The sequence below is a fragment of the Belonocnema kinseyi genome, chromosome 7 (genome assembly GCF_010883055.1).
Source record: "Belonocnema kinseyi isolate 2016_QV_RU_SX_M_011 chromosome 7, B_treatae_v1, whole genome shotgun sequence".
Taxonomy (NCBI): domain Eukaryota; kingdom Metazoa; phylum Arthropoda; class Insecta; order Hymenoptera; family Cynipidae; genus Belonocnema; species Belonocnema kinseyi.
The window spans coordinates 7,855,779-7,880,094 of NC_046663.1; the positions used below are offsets into that span (position 1 = coordinate 7,855,779).

At 30.1% G+C, this 24,316-nt stretch overlaps 2 protein-coding genes across 3 annotated transcripts in view; both read left to right on the top strand.

The window, feature by feature from the left end:
* LOC117176143 (aminoacylase-1-like) overlaps positions 1–8,337 on the top strand; it is a 13,121-nt gene extending 4,784 nt beyond the window's left edge. For both annotated transcript variants that reach the window (XM_033366223.1, XM_033366224.1), the window contains 3 exons: positions 3,085–3,588; positions 7,525–7,815; positions 7,897–8,337. In XM_033366223.1, the coding sequence (XP_033222114.1) occupies positions 3,085–3,588; positions 7,525–7,815; positions 7,897–8,043 (942 nt within the window). In that variant the 3' untranslated portion in view covers positions 8,044–8,337. The remainder of the gene's footprint in view (positions 1–3,084; positions 3,589–7,524; positions 7,816–7,896) is intronic.
* A 9,355-nt stretch (positions 8,338–17,692) lies between these two features.
* Positions 17,693–24,316, top strand: part of LOC117176145 (aminoacylase-1-like) — a 23,558-nt gene continuing 16,934 nt past the window's right edge. Inside the window, exons 1-3 of the mRNA XM_033366226.1 lie at positions 17,693–17,922; positions 18,390–18,477; positions 18,598–18,767. Of these exons, the coding sequence (XP_033222117.1) occupies positions 17,857–17,922; positions 18,390–18,477; positions 18,598–18,767 (324 nt within the window). The 5' untranslated portion in view covers positions 17,693–17,856. The remainder of the gene's footprint in view (positions 17,923–18,389; positions 18,478–18,597; positions 18,768–24,316) is intronic.

Genomic DNA, 24,316 nt, shown 5'->3' on the forward strand with positions numbered 1-24,316 from the left:
GGGGAAGAGTAAGAAGGAAAATTGATATATTTTGTTGTAAATTCCTCTGTTTTGACAGAAAATAATTCTCCTTGAGTTTAAATTCAACTACTTCGTGGAAAGTCGAACTAATTTGTTAAACATTCATTTTATTAGTTGAATATCTATCTCTTTGACTGGAAATTAATTGTTTTCAGTTTTAATTTCAAATATTTGGCTTAAAATTCTACTATTTGGTTGAAAATATACCTGTTTTCTAGAAAATTCACCTTTTTGGTTTGATAATTCGAAAATTTGATAAATCCCAGTGGGCACAAAATTTGGCGACATCTTTACGACATCCTATGTCCATGTCGTTTCGGTGTCTTTGCGATATCGTAAAGACATCGTCAGATTATACGACTTATTTACGATATCCTAAAGACACCTTAACGGCATGGACAAAGGATGTCGTAAAGTTGTCGTAAAGATGTCGTAACGATGTTGTAAAGACGTCGCCAATCTTTGTGCCCACTGTAATTTTTTTTTATCTTAGCTGCAAAATCTTTTTTGGCTGAACCTTGAATTCTATTGTTAAAAATTTGTCATTATGGTTCGAAAATTCATCTCGTTTAGTGGAAGTTTGTTTTTTTTTTTGGTTAAAAGTGCAACTGTTTGGTTAGTAAATGATCCTTGAGAGTTAATCTTTTTTTGATTGAAAATTTAACTATACTTCAGTGAAAGTTAAACTTGATTGTTAAAAATTCATTTTTTGTTTTAAAGGTTCATAATTATAGTTCAAAGTTCAATTAGATTTTTTCAAAATTTAACTTTTAGATTCAAAATTATACTATTTGGTTAAAATTCAACTCTTTTGGATCAAAGTTTAATCTTTAAACTGTTGGTAAATAATTTATTTTGTTGGCTGAACACTCAGCTCTCTTCTCAAATGATTTATTTTGCTCAAAATTCAATCTTTTTCTTAAAAATTTAACTTTTTTGTTAAAAAGTCACTTTTTTTGTTCGAAAATTTAATTGCTTTGTTGAAAATTCGTCTTTTTGGATAGAAAACTTACATTTTTTTATGGAAAAGTTTTTGGTTGAGAATTGAACTGTCCTCTAAAAAATTCGTCTTTTTGGCATGAATGTTCGATTACTAGTCAAAAATGTAACCATTTTGCTGAACATTTGATTATTTTGTTGACAGTTGAACAATTTTGTTAAAAAAATCATATTTTTAATCGATACTTTAATTGCTTTTTTGACAATTATTTATCTTTTCGTATTCAAAATTCATCGATTTTGGTAGAAAAGTTGTGGGTTGAAAATTGCTCTTTTTTGGTTAAAAATTCCTCAGTCTTCTGAAAAAAGGGTCTTTTGTCTTGAAATTTCGATTATTTACTATAAAATTCAACTATTTGATTAAAAATTTATTTATTTTGCTCAAAATTCAATTTTTTTCTTGAATATTTAACTATTTTATTAGAAAACCATTTTTTTCTTTAAAAATTTAATTGCTTTGTTGAAAATTCGTCTTTTGGGATAGAAAACTTACATTTTTGTATGGAAAAGTTTTTGGTTGAAAATTCAAGTGTCCTCTAAAAAATTCGTCTTTTGGCAAGAATGTTCGATTATTGGTAGAAAATAAAACTATTTTTTTGAAAATTTGATTATTTTCATCACAATTATTGAACTATTTTGTTAAAAAAATCATATTTTTTATTCGATAGTTTAATTGCTTTTTGACAATTCATCTTTTCGTATTGAAAATTCTTCGTTTTTGGTAGAAAAGTCGAGGGTTGAAAATTGCTCTTTTTTGGTTAAACATTCAACAGTCTTCTAAAAAAAGTGTCTTTTGTCTTGAGGTTACAATTATTTAGTCTAAAATTCAACTATCGGCTTAAAAATATTCTTTTATTTTGCTCAAAATTCAATGTTTTTCTTGAAAATTCAACTATTTTGTTAGAAAACCATTTTTTTCTTCGAAAATTCAACTGCTTTGTCGAAAAATCGTCTTTTTAGATTAAAAAACTTATATTTTTTTAAAGAAAGGTTTTTGGCAGAAAATTCAAGTTTCTTGTTTGAAGATTCAACTCTCTTCTAAATAATTCGTATTTTTGGCTTAAATGATCGATTATTGATCGAAAATTCGCCTATTTTGTTAAAAAATTATATTTTTGCTCGATGATTTAATGGCTTTTTTTTAATTTTATATTTTCGTATTGGAAATTCATCGTTTCTGTGGCTGAAGTTAATTATTTTTTGTTTAAAAATTCCACCAGGTGGTTGTAATACTGAATTTGAAGTTTGAAAATTCAACTAGTTAGTTATCATAGTACATTTTTGCACATAAGTGGAATACAATTTTTTATTTCGCTTGGGGCCTCCAAATCGTCGTTATTTAGCTCAATTCTAAACAGATGGTCCTTTTAAAATTTATTAAAGATTTTATTTGTAAAAATATTCGACTTGAAATTATAAATAAAATGCGGAGATACCCGGGGTGATTAGTAATTGGTAATTGGAAACAATTCCAATTGCATAATTACTGTATAAAATTGAAAAAAGGGGGGTGGGCACAAAGGCACTCGGGTGTGTGAAAACGTTAATAAAATTGAGTATGCACACAATGGTTAAATATGCATCTTTTGTATTGAAAACTCAACTCTCAAATTGAAAATTCTTCTCTTTTGGTACTCTTTTGAACTTGTTGAAAAATTGTAAAGTCTGTTAAATTACAGTGAAAGCCTTCAATAGCCCTCTCTTCTATAGCTCATCCGAGAATCGACGTCATGCCACAGTTAGGTATAACAGGAGCCGCGCGGGGTGCGCAGGATCTGTGGCTGTCACTCAGGCGGGCACTCTAGCGTAAAAAAACAAAAGCGAAGCGGGCTATAATGAGTTAGTTCCCGTCTACCGCCAGCCACAAAATCGGAACTATAGAAGAGTTTTATTGTATTTTTTATGTTTTCTGTTTCGTGTTAGGCTTTTATTAAGTGAAATCAATGAAAAAAATTTATCTGAAAGAGGAGAAGCAGGGAACCGGTAGAAAAAGTGGTCAGAATAGCGTGACGTAATTCTTGAAAAGCCCTTTTATAAACATTTATAAATTTAAAATTTTGTCAGAATCAATGGAAATATCCACCCTTCGCAGCCCATATGGACGAAGAAGGAAATATTTATGCCCGAGGAAGTCAAGATACCAAAAGTGTCAGCATTCAATACATAGAAGCAATTCGTCGATTAAAATTAAATGGAACTCGATTAAAGAGGACAATTCACATCTCATTCGTACCAGATGAAGAAATTGGTGGAAAAGATGGAATGGGAGCATTCGTAGCAACTCAAGATTTCGAAAAATTAAATATTGGTTTTGCACTAGACGAAGGTCGTGCTACTCCGGATGATAAATTTTTAGTAACTTATGGAGAAAGAACAGTTTTTCAATTGTGGGTGAATTGTACCGGCAAACCTGGTCATGGTTCAACATTGTTTGACAATACTGCTGGTGAAAAATTACGAGTTGTCATCGATAGATTCATGGATTTCAGAGCTTCAGAAAAGGCGAAATTAAGAGATCCAAAAGTACAGCCTGGAGAAGTTACTTCAGTAAATTTGGATATGATTCAAGTAAGAATTGTAATTTCCTAAGAATATTTTAAAGCAAAATTCAGAACAATTTAAAAAAGAGTATTTTTTATATTGATAATATAATAATATTTAGTATCGACCATTCATTATTTTTAAAACGACTTAGTTTTAAGATTCTAACTTAACATTGCTTCAATTTGTGAACAAAACTCACTGTGCACTTTTATTTGGAAATGATACAAGTGTAATTCCTTTCTATTCCATTCAAAATTTTGTCCTTTTTTCCAATCTTTAAGTGATACAAAAATTGTTGGATTTAGAAAGTTTTTAAGGTAAACCGACCATTACTGGGACAGTTACGAAAAATTGATCTACATAACCACAATTTTCGAGTGGTTAATTGTAATTTTTGGTACAAAGACCATTATATTAAGGGCTAACACATTATTTTATTGATTAAAGCAAAAAATACATTAATAATTTTATAGTTAATTGACATAAATGCATATTTTTGAAACTACCCGTGCAGAAATTCCAATATGGATCTGATCAGGGCCAGATCGGGCAGAATTTGGCTCAAATCGGGCTATCTAGATGGGGCCAGACTCGAAATGAAACACGATGCCCGATCGGGGCCCAACTGTTGCGCCCAGAGATAACCAGGCCTGGCCCCGATCGGGCCCAAATTAATTTATTTGTCTTATTCTTAATTAAAAGGGATTCTTAAAAAAATAATATTAAAATCGAATATATCACCTCCTTTAATGAAACTTGAGAATATAAATATCAGGTTATTTTAGTTTTAATTTCTAAATTAAATCTGCTTTCAATTTCTATATTGAACTTAATTGTAGAAAGTTATTTTGAAATAAGTGGATTATAATATCGCACTGTCTCTTTAAGTTAATTTTACAAAAGCGACTATAAATAAGAAGGTTGTATTTACATTCCAATTACACCAAATCACCTAAAAATACGTGAAAATAGATATGTTTATGACGTCATTGTTAATCCAATTCGTTTTCACATTCAACACATAAAATATTACTTCTGATACTTTTCTTATAAATAAATAACCTCATTCCGAGGTTAGGTTTCATCTTAACATTCTCAATAAATTTACTTATTATAGTCTTCAACACGTCATTCAGGAATATTTTGAAGTATACTATACCTACGCACTCGTATTGTTCTCACTTTTAGCATTTTTTCCTTCTTATTTTGTCACTTTTACAAATAATAATTGAAATACTTTTGACACTTGACACTTTACATTGAAACTTGAGCGATTTGGAGTCAACCTACTTTATTCCCCGAAATGAATGAAGCGCCATCTACTGTCAAGCTTGGCTGTTGAGCTGGGGTCTAGAGGGGGCCAAACTTAACAGCCACAACATTGTGTGCCCGATCTGCTCCAAATCGGAAATAAGGCAAACATTTTGGAAATTTCTGCACGGTAGTCCGATCGCCCATTAGTGGGATAAGAATTTTGAGGTATATCCTTAAGTGGCACACAAGAACCCAATACTGGTACAAGGAGAATCCAATGGGTTTTATCAAAATAAAATGATATAATTTACCGAATAAAGTTAATTTTTATAATTTTTCTTGTTTTATTTCAATTTTTGATTGTAGAGATTGAAATTTTGGACCCGAAAATATACATTTTCAAAAAAATTATTTCTCAATCTGGTACTTCAACCCGTGTAGAAATTCAAATAGGGAACTAGTCTGGTTCCCGACCATTCGACCCCACTTAAAGTAGAGGGCTAGTCGGGTCATCTGACTATCCCCCGACCAGTGGCGTCACGGTAGATTAGTCGGGGGCTAGTCAGGTGACCCGACTTATCCTAGTCGGGCCCCTAAAAGTTTGTCAAAATGTTATATTTATAATAAATAATGATTGGGAAATGCCATATATATATATATATTCAACAAGTTGTCATGATAATCTTCTAGGGCATTTAAAAATCAAACTTGATCTTCTCTTGCCATTTTTTCATATCGTCCGTTAATTGGCTTTAAAGGTTCATTTTCGTGTATTTTTTTGGAATATTGTAAATGCTATAACTCTAATAATTTTTTATTTTCTGAAAAAAGTTCGACTTTTTAAATACTATGAATGGCCGTACAGAGAATTCTTGAATTTTGAAAACATTGACTCAAAAATATTAAAAAGGCGCTCACTTTTTGATTTTTTATCTAAAGTGGCAGGCTAACGAACTGGAACTTTAGTTTAGGACACTAAAAGAGTGTACCAAAAGCCAATCCAATAGATTAATTTTTTCAAAAGTTATCGTGCTCACAGACAGGCATAAAGACAGACAGATAGACACACTCGCAAAAAACTGTTTTTCGGACTCAGGGCGTCTCAAAACGTGGACCTTTTGACAAAAACTAGGGGGGGGGGGGTCAAATTTTACACAAATTTAATACCTTCTCTGATAAGAGTGTAAAAATGATTTATTTGCCATGAATAATTTTTTTGTAGTTCTGTTTTTAGTTTTAATCGTAAAAAATAGCTTTAAAACATAAATTATATTTTTTGAAACTCCACACTCGAGACGAAAAAGAAATTAAAAGGCAAAAGTTGTGATAAGAAAGTGCCCATGCAGCAGGCACATTTTTTTTTTTAATGTTAATGACGAATGCACAAATTTTTGTATTCATATTTTACCGTATTTTGCACAGTTTGGCCGATAAACGTTATTTTTGGATTCTTCATAATTTTGTATGCTGTCAAAATTTAAATTTTTGATTTTTGGAGATAATTCAAAAAGTTGTTGTGAAACAACACAGACAATTTTTGAATTTTGAAAAATGTAGTCTCAAAAATATTCAAAATGTGCCCATTTTTTGAATTTTCATCCAAAATGGCATCTCGGATGAGAATGTAAAAATAAAAATTAGAAACTCGACAGAGACAAGATTAATCATTGAGCTAAAAAAATGCTTTCTTTCTCTGAACTCGGAATTCACAACGTCGTTTTAATTAAAATCGAATTAAATTTTTATCTGTCACTTTAAAATCTTATTTTAGTATTAAAAAATTACTGTTAATGTAATTCCTAATTATTATTTCTTATAAATATCGCATTTGAATATCGACACTATTCAAAATCAGCACGCCAACAGTAACCAATCGTGTTACCGGCGCGACGCAAGCGCAGTTTAAAAAGTCCCCACGATTCAGAGCACTAATATGAATAAGACTTTATATTTACAAGTTTGCAACATAACCTGCAAATTATATTTATCAATTCATTATATCTATTTTAATTGTAGTAATAAATATCATAAGTTCATTATGCTCATTGAGCTATGCCCATTAGAGTTCGATGATATGTGTGCTTTAAGGTAAATATTGTGTTATTAATTAAAAATAATGTCCAAGTGGTCAAAGCGAAAAATAGGTTCTTTCGGAATAGGCTCAATTACATTTGAAATCCTTTCGAACCCCAAATGTGGTATCATTCAGAGCTCATTTATCGTTTTCGGTTCCTTTTCAGCAAGTGGGGTTAAGTTTTGTTGCAGCTCCTTTGGAACCAAAAATGGATTCCAATAGAAACTTCAGTTTTTTCTGTGAATGGTCGGTTTACCTTAATTAAAAATCGTTCATTATATATATTTTTGGCAGACAGAAAAACAGTAGAGTCATTTTTATTGCAGTTCGTTTGTCATTGTCTCGAAATGAGATATTGTTTTCTCACAATAAGAATACTTCAAGTGTGAAAATTTAACATGAACATAGATGCATTCTCATTCTCCGGTGTCTCATTTTTGTTGCAACTCAAAACAACACCGAATCGGTGTACTTTTGAAGATCGACGTTTTTCTGTGCAATAGCTTTCTATTCTATATGATTAATTACTGTTTCAAAAGTTTGAAAAATTCTTAACAAACATTTATTTGAAAAGAGATTTTCAAACATTTTATATTTTCAATGTAAAGTTCATGAATGTTTTGAATAAACAGGGTGGTGTTCAAGTGAATGTGATACCAAACGAACTTTCTGTTGCTTTTGACATTCGATTTGCGCCTGGTGTTAATCACACAAAATTCGAAAATATGATTAAAGGATGGTTAAAAGAAGCTGGAGAGGGTATCAGTTATACTATTATACAACAACAACCGCCTGTAGAAAATACAAAATTGGATGAAAGCAATATTTTCTGGCATGCTTTTGAAAAGACTTGTGATGATAATGGCTTTAAATTAGATATTCAGATTCGGACAGGCGCTTCAGATGCACGCTACCTAAGAAAAGTGAGTTTTTCACATTTAATATAAAAATGTAAATTTCCATTGGATAGCCTTAATTTTATTAAAATGTATTAATTTTTTAAGCTTGGAATCCCAGCCCTTGGATTTTCACCAATGAATAATACACCGACACTTCTTCATGATAATAATGAATATCTGAATAGGGATATTTTTCTCAACGGAATTTACGTATTCATGAAAATTATACCAGCTGTAGCGAATGCTTTATAAAGGATCAGTGATTTCTTAATGCTACAAATTCCTAGGAATTTAATTAATATTTTTAATTTACAAAACTTCGAAAACTTATATATCACAAAATATTTCTCAACATCTCATCAACACCGAGCAATTAAGTTAATAAATAATACTAAAAACGTAATTAATCATTTCTTGAACTTTGCCACAGTAATCATGAATTTTAATAATAATTTAAAAATGGCATGTTATCTTCATTACATGAAACTGCAGAGCATATTTATCATGTTGAAATTTTAAATGAAATATAAAGGAATATTTTTCATGAAAATAAGGGAGCATATTCTTTTCATTGAAATTAACGTGCACTGTTAAAAATTTCTTTTGGAAACTTCCACTACATGTATTGGAAGTTTATTTCCAAAACATAAGGTAACATTACAATATATAATTTTGTAGTTTCCAACTGCTGGCATTGCTATTGTACCTCACACGTATCCGAATTTTATAATAGATGTCCACTAGCCAGTAATTTGACACCTGTGGACGCAAAAAATTTAAAAAAAAAATGTAAATAATTTTTTAGAAGACTTATTTCTCGCAAATAAAAATTTCTGAGGAGCCATAACTTTTGTTAATATATAGTATATAACGCGCGTCTTTATAGAATTCAAGAAATTTATGAAATTTAAGGTATTCGTCAATTTCATAGAATTTACGGAATAAAATGAATTCCCGGAATTCATATAAAGCCCGGAATTCAAGGGTTTCATGAAAGTAACAGAATTAATGGAATTCACGGAATGCCCGAAATACAAGGAATCAAAAAATTAAAAAGAATTCATGGAATTTAAGCAATTTAGGGAATTCAAAGAATTTACGGAATTCACAGAATTCCAGAAATTTAAAGAATGCATGGAATTCATGGAATTTACGGGATTCACAGAATTCAATAAGATGAGAGAATTTACGGAATTAAAGGAATTCAAGAAAATCAGCAAACTGCCGGAATTTACGGTATTCCTGGAATCCAAATAATTAACGGAAATCAAGGAATTCACGGAATTAAGCGAATTGATCACAAATTGATTAATATTCATGGATTTAACGAAATTCATGGAATACATGGACTTCATGAAAATCACGGAATTCATGGACTTCGCGGAATTAATGGAATTCTCGAAATTCGTGAAATTAAATGAATTAATGAAGTTTAATAAAATTGTTGAATTTCGTGAATTCCGCGAATTCCATGAATTCAATGAATCACCTGAATTATGTAAATTCCATGAATTACGCAAATTCCATGAATTCCGATAATTGCTTGAATTCTATGAATTCCGAAATTCCTTAAATTTCGCGAATTCCTTCATTTTTATCAATTCTGCAAATTCCTTTGATTCCGCAAATTCTGAGAATTGCATGAATTTCGCAAATTCCGGGCTTTACACTAATTTCGTGAATTCCGTGATTACAGTCAATTCAGCGAATTTCTCGAATTCCGTGAATTTCATGCATTTCGTGAATTCTAGAAATTAAACGTAGTCCGTAAATTCCTTGAATTTTTCAATTCCATAAAATGCGCGAATCCCATGAATTTTACGAATCCCATGAAGTCCGCAAATTCTTTCAATTCTGTGAATGCTATGAATTCCATAAATTAAGCGTATTCCATGAATTTGGTGAATTCCATGAATTTAGTGAATTTCGTAAATTCCATAAATTCCGTGAACTCCTTCAATTCCATGAATTCCGTGAATTCCTCGAATTCCACGTATCCCTTGAATTGCATTACATAATTCCAGGAGTTTAATTAACAACATCAATTTTTCACATTCCTGTAATTCCATGAATTTCGTGAATCCCATGAATTTCATGAATTAAGTTAATTTTATGAATTTCATTAATTACGTATTTTATTTGTGTACAATTTTCGTCTTATATGTGCTCTAATGCATGCATTGCAATTCTGGACGATGACTTCACAATTTACAACTTGTAGAAGTATTGTAAAATTCCAAATTTTTAACAGTGTGGATAGCATAGTGAATTCAATTTAAAACGATCAAAATTATTAAAATTTCGAGTAAAAATATTGCATTTTTAACAATATAGTTGAACTCTTAACCAAGTAGTTTAACTTTCAACTGAAACTATGAATTGTCAGCAAGAAAATACGAATTTTCAACCAAGAAAGCTAAATTTTCAACGAGAAATGGAATAAGTTAAATTTTCCGTAAAAAAAATTAGTTTAGATTTTACATTCGTATTTGTGTTCTTAGATTTTCACCAATGATAAATGCACCACCGCTTGGTCATGTGAGTAAACAATATATGAACGAAGATTTATTCCTAGAAGTTACAAGTTTAAAATAAAATAAATTTTAATTTATTATTCAGGAAACCTTGAGTAATTTAAAACCGATAAATTCTTTAGCGTGCAGCTTTTGTGCACATGATCTTACAATAGATTATTCCCATTTATGATTCTTATCTCCTTTTTAAAATCAAATAAGACAAGGTGTGTTTGATTTTGTTTTAAAAATAGACTGTAAACCAGGTTTTTTGTCCGGAGGAGGAATCAGTGATAAAATTTAAAAACCAGCATTTTAATCTTATTAAATTTTCAGTCAAAAAGAAGAATTTTGAACAAAAAAAAAACAATCGATTTTTGAACAAAATAGTTTAATTTTTAACTGGATTAGTTATTATTTTAAAAAAGTATCTTCGTTATAAGAAGTTGTATAGGCTCAGAAAAGTACGATCATGGTTCTTTGCATCAACCAATCCCAATTTTTCCAGTTATGGAATATATCCATAAATTACTTTACCAAGTTTGGGCTTTCTTAAAAAAGATTAATTTGTTGGAAGACGGCTAAATTAAAAAAAATGTTATTTTACAAATAAGATAGATAAATTTTCAGCCAAGAAGAATGATTTATTAACAACAGAATTACATTTTTCACCAAAAATGATGATTTTGAAAGAATAATTGAATTTTCCAAAAATAATGAGATTTTTAAGAAAATAGTTACATTTCTAATCGATTAGTTAAATTTTTAGCATATAACGAGGCATTTTTAATCGAATGGCCTCAATTAAGAAAGATGACGTTTCTGCCAAGAAATATTAATTTCCAACAAAAAAGTAACTTTTTTTAGCACAAATGTTGAATGTTTTAGAAAGAAGTGAATTTTCAAATCAGAAAAGATGAATTTTTAACAACCATAAAAATATAAATTTCAATCAAGATAGATGGACTTTTAATAAGGTAGTTGAATTCGAACTAAACAGTTGAATTTTCAACAAACAAGATTCATTTTGTACCTAAAAAGACGACCGTTTTTTACCCAAAAAGATGACTATTTTTACCCAAAGAGAAGATTATTTTGTAGGCAAAAAGACGACTTTTCAATGAATTACATACATTTTTTTACCAAGTCTAGTTTAATTTTCAACTTAGCAAATATAAAGTTTAAAAATTCAAACAAACTTGTAATAGTTGAATTTTTAGATAAAAAATTTAATTAAAAAATAACTTGACAAAAATAACAAATTTTCAACAAAATTGTTAAATTTACAACCTAAAAGATAAATTCTCAACAAAAGAGAATACTCTTCTACTCAAAAAGATGATTTATCAATTAATTACATCAACGTTCCACTAAACTCTCGAATTTTTATCATAAAAATGTATTTAAAAGAAAATAAATTAGTTTGATGTAGTAGAAGAGAGGAGAAGGAGGGCGATCGAATTGACGAGATGGGAAGAAGAAAGGTGGGAGTTATTTAATGATAGAGAAATAGAAGACGGGACTGGAGTAAACTATGAAGAATTGGAAAAAAAGGAGAGGGAAAGACAATTAATAGAAAGATGGGGGATGATTGAGGAATCAAAATACAATAAATGGTAACGGGGTAAGGGAGGGGATGTACTGGGAAAAAGAAGAGAACAGAAAGTGTAGAATATGTGAATGGGAGAAGGAAACATGGGAGGATGTATGGGAAAGATGTAGGAGAGGAATGGAAGATAAAGGAAGCTGGCAAGACCATGTGGTTAAGATTTTAGGGGAGGATGGATTAGGAGAAGAATGGATGAAGGAGTTGGAGGGTGCTAGAGGAGCGAATGAGAGAGAATGAAAGAATGCATGTGAAAAAAGGCAAATGGAGGTATAAAAAAGTGAAAGAAAAAGGAAAGGGAAGTCGCTTAGATTAGAAGCGTAAATATTGTAAGTAATAGTAAGGTAAAAGTTAAGTAGACTAAGATGCGTTTCCTTTCTCATGCTCTCTCTCTCGCTTGCACTCTCGCTTTCGTTCGCTCGCTCACTCATTTGCTAATAAGTCCTAAATTGCGCTATCGCAGGAAATAGAGCTAAGGAACTAGATATAAGACTTATGTAAATAGTTGTAAATAATTGTATATATAGAAAGGATAAGATTGAAACAAAAAATATAGATATAAGCGGAAAGATTGTAAGGAAAGGAAGTCATGTAAACCCTTAGGGGACACATTAAGATTAAAGAAGAAGAAAAAGAAGAAGAATCACCCACCCCCCAATATTTTTTTGAAAGAGTATTTCAATTTTAAGTCAAATAATCGACCAAAAAGGAAAAGAAGAACACATTTTCAATCGGCCAAAAAGTTAAACTTTCAACTAAAGAAGATACATTTTTAACCTAAAAATTAAATTTATAATTGAAAAAGCTCATTTTTCGACCAAAAATGGAATAGTTTAATTGTGAAAACGAATTATTATTATAATGAAACGAATTTTCATTAAAATAGTCAGATTTCTAACCAAAGAATTTTCAACTAAACAAATTTACAAAGTAAAAAGGAATTTTTAAGAAAGTATTTGAACTTTTGATAGAAAAGATGGGGATTTTAAGCCTCGCCCCAACTTCTGAAAGTGGTAACGTAGTTTATCAAAAGTAACGCCAGGCAACTTTCTCTTAGTACTATACTATTGATCACTTCAATTTAGGGATGGGCGTACGAATCAAATAATCTCTTTAAATACAATTAAATAGCTACTGCCTTTTAGCTCCTCTGAGATTTGATTCCGGCATTATTTTTCATTAATAATAATTTGCCGTCATTTTCATACTATTTTCTAAAGGTTAATTTCAATTGCTGGTATATATTTTTCCAGATACACCAAACTCTCGCTTTCAGTCAAGTGTCGGGGGTTGCCTTCAAATGGGCTTGGACTGATTTCAGGGGGGAGGGGGGGCAGAGACTTAAACAGTGAGGACCGCCTGACTCGTTTCCAATTGGAATATACATCTATATATATAATGTCGCAACCGCTCTTGCCCTACTCCCCTGAGAAACTGCGGGAGCCAGCTATTCTAGGAAGACTGAGAACGGGGTGATTGAAAGCGAGAGTTTGGTGTATTCACATTTGATATCTGAATCTGACATTTGTCATGAAAAATTTTAATGTTACTACTTGGACTTTTTCGTCTCACTGTTTCCCAAACAATATAGACTGAGAAAAATACTTCTGAGTCAATGAAATATTCGTTCGAAACATCAGATTTGAATTCCGAAGTGTGATGCTTTTGGTTGCAATAATAAAAAATTTGAACTGCACTGCCATAATCTATTACCATAAATTTTAGATTCGAAGAAGGAAAATGTGAACTCAAACGTAAATAGTATATTATGCACCTAGGGGGAGAAGAGGGACTTTTTCGACGAGTGCATGTTTTGAGTACGAGTTGTATGCGAGCGGATGATTTCTAACATTTCTCGAAATACAGTCATGATTTCAACCCATGTTAGATTTCGAATAAAGGAAGCATGGTTTACAGTAATTTTAAAGGTAATTTATGGTAACTTAACTTAAATTGTCCAAAATTCAATTTCAAAATTTCTATAAATTTCCTGAAATTTATGCAAATGTGCGGTCATGTCTGATAATTTTACATGTAGGTAAGGGAAATTACCATAAATTATGAAAAATTCAATGTTACACTGTTTTTTAATAAATTTCCGGAAATTTATGAAATTGTTGGTAATTTATGGTAACCAGAATGGTAACCAGAAATGTGAAAAAACTTCTTTAATTTTAATTTTTGTCTACGTACACCCATGATTAAAAGCACAATAATAATTTTCAGAGTAAGTATTGAAATGCTCCTAATTGAATATTATGTGACAGTTAGTCTGGGTATTATTCAATTTTTTAAAATAAAAAAAGTACATATTCGCCCAAAAATTAAATAGTTAAACTTTTAATTTCAAAAAATAATTTTAAATGATAAAAAACGAATTTTCTACCAAATAGTTGATTTTCTTACTAAATTATTGAATTTTCAAGCCAAAGTACATTTTTAAACAAAAATGGAATAGGTAAATTTTTAATTGCCAATGTAATTTTTCAATCAAAAACAAGGAATTTTTAACAAAACAGTTCAATTTCTAACCAAAGAGATGCATTTTTAACTTATATTTTGAATCGCCAACCAAAAAATGCATTTTTAAGAAATTAGTTTTCAACTCAAAAATTGAATTTTTGAGAAAGAAAGGAAAACATTATTTTTGAAGAAAGAAGTTTAACTCTAAAACCTAGTTTTTCGATTTTCAATTAAAAATATGAATTTTTAAACAAAAAGTTGAATTTTCAACTAAAAAAGATAAATTTTTAAACAAAAAGTTTAATTTACTACCAAAAAGACCGCTTTTCAACAAAATACATCAAATGCAAATCAAAAAGTTGAATATAAAACTAAAAAGATTAATTTTTAAACTAAAAGGTTAATTTACTATCAACAAAGACGAATTTTTAATAAAATTCTCCACCAAAAAGTTGAATTTTTAAGAAAGAAAGAAAAGACTTTTTTAATTTTTAAGAAAAAAGTTCAACTTTAAAACCTAGTTAAATTTTTAACGAAAGAGACGAATTCTTAAAGAAAATCTGAAACAAAAAATATTAATTCCTACCGAAAAAAACGAATTTTCAACAAAAAGATTAATTTTCTACCAAAAAAGACGAGTTTTCAGTAAAATTTAAGCAATCTCAACCAAAAAGTTGAATTTTCAACTATGAAATATTAATTTTTAAACAAAAAGATTAATTTACTACCAAAAAATAGGACTTTTTAATAAAATTCAAAAATTCTCAACCAAAAAGTTTATTTTTTAAGAAGGAAATGAATTTTGTGTCCAACTTCCCTTGAAAACCCGTCATTGCATGCACGTGAAGCAGGGGCAATGTGGCCACTTCCAGCCCAGCGACGTTCGCACATGCACTCTCCTTCAATGGGCAGACATGAAACTTTACGCCCGCTGCATAAAACTTTACGCCTGCTACATTAAAGTTTACGCCCGATTGAGGGTATTTATTTTTAAAAGTTGCATCGCTGACCTCACAGATTCCCTTCTGATAAGCATGCTATTTCTTCCTTTCACTTATAATTTAAAATTGTCAAGAACACCAAACGTCCTTCTTTACGCCCTCGACACTCTATGTACTATTTTTTTCATTTTTAAGAAAATAGTTAAACTTTAAAATCTATTTGTCAAATTTTTAAATAAAAAGATCAATTTTCAAACAAAAAGACTAATTTTCTACCGAAAAAATACAAATTTTCAATCAACTTCGAGAATTCTCAACCAAAAAGTTGAATTTTCAACTAAGAACATACATTCCACAAAAAGATTAATCTGGAAATATACCAAAAGCTTTACCACCTCTAGTTTTAGAAAAAATTCTCTAAATTCTAATAGACTAATTTTATATACGTGCAACGTTACTCTGACTAGAACCCCCCCCCCCAACTATTAACAATCGTAGGTTTTGCGAGAACACCCCCCCTTTCCCCTAAAGTGGTAACGTAGTTTATTGAGGAGCCCTGAGCAAGAGCAAGAAATTTACGCGAGATAACATCGTACAACACTCTTCTATGGAGTCCGGTCTCTAGTCACGGATGACTCAACGCGGCAGAGAGTTTAGAATGATTCTATCGGATCTCCAAAAATATCTAGAAAAATTTTGCTCATGAGTTTATCTATTATATTAGGGTTTCACACCAGGGTGTAAAAATTCCCGGATATTTCCAGGTTTTCCAAGTGAGTATACCGAGATTGGGATATCAAAAAAAAGGAACGGATTGTGAGTTAGAGATTGTTTGTCTAATTTACATAATTGCAAAACGCTATGCCTTCAGAAATCTGCCAGTGAGATTGGTAGAGATGCATACAGGGTGTCCGAAAAGTTTAGGAAGACCTTAATAACTGTCCAGATAAAATATTATCTAAATGGGTCAAGATCATTCTTGGAGTCACTTTCAACGAGAAATCCAAGGGTGACATTCAATTTGACCTTGAACTTGACCTTCAAGGTCATTTCAAGGTCAACTTAGTGTTTTTAAATGGGAAACCCTACTTTTTATATCGGCAAATCGAAAGAGTGGGTAGTTTTACGTTTAAATATGAACTCAGGTCGTAATGCAGGTGTCACTTTGCAGGTCAACTGAAGGTCATTCAAACTTCTCAGGTCAAAGTCATTCTTGAAGTAACTTTCAACGAGAAATTCAATAGCGGCCTTCAATTTAAACTTGAACTTGACCTTCAAGGGCATTCAAGTGTCATTAAACGTTAAATTTTCCACTCTTTCAATTTGCCGATGTCAAAAATAGGGGTTCCCATTTAAAAACACAAAGTTGACCTTGCAATGATTTTGAACGTCAAGTTCGAGGTCAAATTGAAGATCACTATTGGATTTCTCGTTGAAAGTTAATCAAAAAATGAACTTGTCCTGATGAAATACAGAGTCGACCCGTTAACACAAGCCGGGCCTTGCTTAAGTTTGAATGACCTTCATCAGACCTTTAAAGTCACATCTTACCTACGACCTGAGTACATATTTAAACGTAAAGTTTCGCGCTCTTTCGATTGCCGATGTCAAAAATGGAGGTTCCAATTTAAAAACACAAAGTTAACCTAGAAATGACCTTGTAGGTCAAGTTCAAGCTCAAATTGATGGTCAACATTGGATTTCTCGTTGAAAGTTAATCCAAAAATGACCTTGTCTCATTTAGATCATATTTTATCTGGACAATTATTCAGGTGTTCTCAAACTTTTTGTACACCCGCATGTAAAGTATAGTATAAACAAGTTAGTCAATTCTAAGAAAATCTACCGAAAATTTTAAGAATAAAATTTTATCGTTTCTCAGAAAACGGCCTTGAATAGCAGTTAAAGAATGAGTCTTAAATTCTTTGTAAAAATAAAAACGTCTTGGAGATACAATTGAGCCTCTGTTTTTAAAATATTTTGACCTTTAAATATTGACCAAAAATGTTTGTAATCAAAACTAATCATATCGTTGAATTCGTAAGACTTGTAGCTTACAGATTATTTTTGTTAAATCAAAAGCAATGGCGGTTCCGACTTTTGGGCCCGACTTAAGTTGCAATGCTCTTAAGTGCATCATTTTATGGTGTTATTCCGAAAAAGTTTTTTGAGATTAATAAAAAAGTATGTTTTGATTTTAAAAAATCATCAATCGACGTAATCTCGTAATTGACGTTTGCAGCGATCCCGGTGATAGCCGGTATAATTTGCTTTTCATTTCATTTCTTGGCCTGTGCGCATGCGCGAAAACTAATTCGCGATCGAGGCTATAAGGGAGGCAATAGATTGAGAGTGCGACTACAGATTTCCATGTAGTGCGCAAAAGGCGAGAGATTTGAAAAGTCGTAACGAAATTTTTTATTAATTTAGTTAACTGATTGTTGGATCACGTCTGAAAATTCTTATTCTATATTTTACCAAATATACAAAACTTCAGTTCCTATCCGTAAATTATTGGGCGCGTATTAATTGAGGTGAAAAAATGGCACTCGAAATCAAAGAACTTCTATTTTTTATGATCTTTATCATTAGTAACGTAAACAGTAAGGTAAGATTTATTATCTTCCACTAAAATTATGAATCTTCAAGAAAAAAGAAATTTTTTTAGAAAGCTGTTCAACTTTCAACCAGTAGTTAAATTTTTAACTATAAAATATTCATTATTAACCGAAAATGTTAATATTTCAATAAAAAACGACGTGTTTTCTGCAAAACATTAAAACTTTTATCTCGAGAATATAAATTTTCGAAACATTTATTTGGATTTAAAAAAGAATTAAAGAAGCCATGTATTGCGATAAGGACGGCATCTGATTCGAAAAATCGTCTCGCAATTTTTAATTAATTTGATTGATTGATTGTTGGATCACATCTGAGAATTCTTATTCTATGTTTTTCGAAAGGATTTAATCACAAATATATATATTTGAAATTTGATATTTTAAAATTCTCTAGATAATTTTATGATAATTGTTACTTAACTTTACTATTAAATGATTTATATATTTTTCTCAGCCTGTACAGTCTCAACTCGACAAGTTAGCCTTGGAAAATTTTCTACAGTATCTGAGAATTCCTTCGGTCCAACCTGATGTTAATTACGGTAAATAATTCTATAAAATAAAAAGGTTGACTGATTTTTCATTAGTTTATAATTATGTATAAACATTAAAACATACTGACTGTTTTTTTTTACTTTAGTTAGTTTTAAATTAATTTTCAGATGATTGTGTTGCATTTTTAAAAAAACAAGCTCAATCTTTGGATCTTCCACTAAAGGTTTTCCAACCAGTTCTTGGAAAACCAATAGTTGTTATGACATGGCAAGGTTTGGAACCAGAAAAACCGTCGATTTTATTAAACAGTCACATGGACGTGGTACCGGTGTACCCTGTAAGTTTAATCTATTTTGTCCTCTATAATTTAGGTCAGGCTGAAAATTGGTACTTGAATTATATAATCGAGAAAAAATTTAAAACGTAAAATTTGTTCAGAAATCCAAAATTTTGTCGGTAAACATACAAGCTTTAATATATCGAATTTTTTTTAAATTTCCTTTTGTTATACAATTATTTTACTCAGAAACCAATATCTTCACAGGATCGTTTTTAGAAGGTTTCGGTAAATTTTTTATATTCATAAACAAAAATTTAAGAAATTAGAAAAAGGAAAAATAGATGTATTTGTAACCAAATAGTTAAATTTACAACAAAAAATGAAATCTTCTACCGAATTGTGAAACTTTCAAGCCAAGAAGACAAATTCGTAACAAAACAGTTGAATTTTCAACCAAAACGATAAATTTGTAACCAAGAAGATTTATATTCTACTACAAAATATGAATTTGTAACCAGAGATGAATTTTCAAGCAAAAAAATTAAAATTTTCTATAAATAGTTTAATTTTGGAAAAATAATAAAAATTTTTTAAAAAAAGATTAATTCTTAAGGAAAAAATTTAATTCTTAACAAAAAAATGTAATCATTCTTATTTCAAATAAAAAGATTTCAGTAGAAATAAAAAAAAAATTCAACAAAAAAGATGAATTTTCTATACCCCAAATGAATTTTGAAAGAAAACAATAAATTTTTTAACAGGGGGACTTATTTTCTACAAAAAATATTAATTTTTAACCAATTGGGCGAATTTTCAATAAAACGGTTAAATTTTTTTAAAAAATACGGCTTTTTAACAAAATAGTTTAATTTTGAACAAAATAACCAAAATTTTCACTAGAAAAGATTAATTCTTAACACAAAATGTCATCGTTATTATTTCGACTAAACAGATTTTAATTCAAAATAAATAATAGTTAAATTTATCAAAAAAGACGAATTTCTAACAAAACAGGTAAACTTTTAACTAAAACGATAAATTTTTAAACAAGCAGATTTATTTTCTATCAAAAAATAATAATTTTTCAACCAAATAGATGAATTTTTAGGCCAAAAACTCGAATTTTGTACAAATAGTTTTATTTCCAACCCAAAAATAATAATTTTCAACAGAAAAGATCATTTTCAAACAAAAAGTTGAATTTTCAACCCAAAAAAGAAGAATTTTTAACAAAACCGTTAAATTTTTAATTTAAGATATGAATTTTCAACAAAATAGTTGACATCTGAACAAAATAACCAAAGTTTTGACTAGAAAAGATTAATTCTTAACAAAAAATGTAATCGTTATTATTTCGACTAAAAATGTTTTAATTAAAAATAAACACAGTTCAAGTCAACAAAAAAATACGAATTTTCAACAAAATAGATACGTTTTGAACCAAAGAGATGAATTTTCATCTAAAATGATCCGGGCTTACAATTTCTATATTCGCAAATATCACAGTCTGTACCCGTTTCTACCCAATCCCTATTGTCCTTTTTTTATCTTAAATTTGAAAAATCCCTTAAAATATCTAAAGTCGAGAATTTTTCCTCCATTTTCCCCTTTCATCCCTATTTTTGCAAGTTTTCGATTAAATTTTTAGCAATCATAAATAGAATTTTCAACCGAAAAGACGAATTTTCAACATTTTGTTTAACGAAGTATTTCAACCAAATATATAACATTTTTAATTTTTAATGAAATTTTAAAATTTTTGTACCGATAATATAAATTTTTAACCAGAAATTTAATTTTGCATCAAATATTTGTTGAATTTTTAAGAAAAAAGTTAGCTCAAACCTCCCTACAGTAGATAATCATAATTAACTGAAAAACTGGCTGAAAATATGAAAATTAGGCGCCGAGTACCTTCAAGAAAGGTTTTTGAATCTTAATAGAAATATTCTTAATTTTAAGGAAAAAGTATTTGGAAGACGTCCTTTTTTATTATTTTTTTTCTTTTTATTTTACATCTTTTTGTATGAATAATGCTAGAAATATCAATTAAAAAAAAGTTGAAAAGCGGTTAGCCTTAAATAAAATTTGCTTCAAATTAGTCAGTCCGTATTCACTTGACTAATTTTATTTTATTCGATTTTTTATATTGTGGCTGAGATTTTGAATTTCATATTTTGTAGCTTTTGAAGTTCTTAAGTAATTTAATTGTTTCTTTAATTATTTAGTTCAGTTTTTAAATACGTTTTTAAAATTGGAAAAACTTATTTTTGAAGTCTTCTTTTTTTATTGTCTTGATAAAAAAGTGTTATCCTTATTTAATATATTTTCAGATGAATAATCTTAAGAATATTCATTTAAAAAAAGTTGGAAAAGTGGTTAGTCTTACGGAAATTTTTTTTCGAAAGGGGAAGTTAGAGTGGGGAAGTGAGCGAGGGAGGGGACGCGCTGGGCACTTCCCCTCCCCCTGCCATACCTCGCTCCCCTCAGTACGCATCACCTTCCCTCCCTCTCCTTACTTCCCCGCCTTGCAAAAAATGTCAATTATTTTTTTGATATAACATTTCAGCAAGAATATTATATTTTCTGACGAACATTCATTGAAATAATGTTATTAATTAATTATTTATTATTCATAATTTTTACTTAATTAAAACATTTTTGCGGTACTTTTATACATTAGAATTGAAGTTTGAAGCTTAATGGACAATATAATATACATACAATGAACATTTGTAGGTCTAAGGACTGGGTTTAGGAATACCAAAGATAAAAAAAAACGTCAGAAATTTGGGCTCCCTGTCGAAAGTTCTGGATAGGAATTCATTCCGAGCGGCTCAATTGGATTTTATCCGACACTTCTATCCCAATGAGTCTGAAAGAATCCGAAGTAAATTTCCAATCCGAATGAATCAGTATCAATCCGGACTCGGATCGAAGTCTTGGGTTGAATTGGATTGAGTCGGATTAATTTTAAAGCGTTTTTCAACAAGCGAGATTCAAAACTTTTTCCGGATTGGATTGGATTGATTCGGAATAGTTCTGATGGGCTCGGAATGAATTCCTATTTTTATGACTTTTGTCACATAGTGTTAGTTTTAACTATTAATTATTCAATAAACTAATTTTATAATTGTGAGCGTCCTAATGACAGCTAATGATAAATTATAATAATCGAGAACTGAGTATTCTGTCATGCCCAGGAGATCAGAAACGATTATGTATTGATAAATAGAGGTGCCAAGGTCGTACTCATGACGAGGCCTAACAAAAATGATTAATGCTAATTGATTTATTTCGTGATAAGACTCTAAATTTATATAGATGCTTATTTTTAAATTGATCTGAAAGACTTGTCATATGTAAATAAAGTCTAATCCTTCAGGTAGTTGAAATTGGAAAGAGTAAAGGTTTTTGATTAATCAGTGAAGAGCAGAATACTAGTGGTAAACTATTCAGCACGGTACCGTTCAGATTTTGCTACCACCTTCAATTTAGTCTTGCGGTTCTGGACTGGTAGCTTTAGAAAAAATCCGCAAGGGCGCGACGTGCCGCCTCTCGCGCAACAGAAATGACGCGTCGAGTGTTTAAGACAGCAGTCCACACGTAACGAAGCCAGAAAAGGAATTGTATGTCTTCTATTTAGTTTCAATTTTTTTGTTGACAAAATGTGCTTAACCAAATAAAAGTTGTTTAAACAAATGAAGATTTCTGAAAAATGAAAAAAAGTTAATCAAAATTATGTATATATTTAGCAAAAGGTAGCTTAGGATACCAATTTGCGGAACAACTGGTCAACTTTGCCTTAATTTTTTCGAATTTTGTAAATAAAAAAAATTAATTGCTTAAATAATTGTATGGTTTTAAATGTTATGTAATACTTCAAGAAATTGCAAACTATTACATTTCATTCAGAAAATACTATTACTTTTTATATTTTTTGAGAATAAATAATTCTTTAAATAATTTTAATTTATTTACAGGATTAAATGTTGTTGAAGAAGTCATAGGGAATATTAATATTGTCCAATAGTATAATTATTTGTATGAAAACGGTGACAGTAAGTGCGAAAAATGAACAGTTACACGTGAAAATACAGTCTTCTGATTTTCTGGTCCTATTTGGGGCACAAGGGGGGGGGGGGTAAAAGTAATTAGTATGGATTCCTTTCATATACACTCTTCTTCAATCCTTATAAAATTTGGCACTTTTAGATGAAACCCTGCAACATGCGTTCAATTTCTATAAAATCAAACATTTCCCCATGATAATCTAATCGGATTTGGAAGTGCCCGGTGGCAACTGAATATACTTCAGGGTTTCATCGAAACAAGACAATGTTTTTAGAGATTGTAGAAAAGTGTCTACGAAAAAAAACCATACTAATAACTTTCATTTTCAACCCATCCTCCCCCCCCCCCAATCCTGAAAAGCGCTACAAATGTGATTCACAATCAAAGAACTACGTTCTTACATATTATTGTTCATTTTCAGCAATTTTGGTCATTTCTTTAAAGCAAATCATTATTAGTGGAAAATTGGAATATCCTCCATTACTTTTTGTGCAATTAGTAATTGTTAAGTAAATTCAATTTATTAAAACATTTGTTTGTTTAAACAAATGTAAAAAAATCATTGTTTCTTAATGAGGTGTAATAGTCATTTTTTGAAGTACCACAATTATTAAAAACATTATTTGATTATTTAAGAAAATAATTATTCTTTCTTTACAAAGTATATAAAAACTTGGGAAGACAATGGAGCCCCCCACGGTGATCCTGAAGCAAGTTTAGGTTGAACAAAAATGTCATCCAAAACGGAGAACGCCACTGTTTTCTACAGTTTTCAAGCTTTCTAAAACGCTTTTGCACGAAATCGGATCTGCTCGTTTGTCGAAATGGCGCCGGAAAATATTTTTTACATTTTTTAATACCAATAATAAAAATACGTATTTAGCAAATTTATCGTAGTCGGTTAGATTTGATTTATATTATTATTATTATTGATAAAATTGAATACAATTATAAGATTTTCTCGTTATAATTGAACTTTTACAATCATTTTTCGGTTCTAAGCTGATTTATATAGCAGTTTAAAAATTTTTTTTATGTTGAATTATGCACAAATAAACTTTTATCAATGTTTCTTTCTTGACTGCGGGTAAAATATGTTTGGGTTTTGCTTTTTCCTTCTATAAATGCACGCGCCTTAAGAACCACTGCACTCGACACTCTGATGGGTCTTTTAGTAATACAAAAGAGCAATGGAAAAAGGAAAACCCAAACATATTTTACCCGCAGTCAAGAAAGAAACATTGATAAAAGTTTATTTGTGCATAATTCAACATAAAAAAAAATAAAAAAAACTGCTATATAAATCAGCTTAGAACCGAAAAATGATTGTAAAAGTTCAATTAGAACGAGAAAATCTTATAATTGTATTCAATTTTATCAATAATAATAATATAAATCAAATCCAACCTACTACGACAAATTTGCTACGAAGGTAGTTCAATAAGTCCTTAGAATGACCAACAGATGGCGCGCGAATCGCTCCAAATCATCTGTTTTCAGTCAGCACCACTCTCGACTAGATATATGGTGCA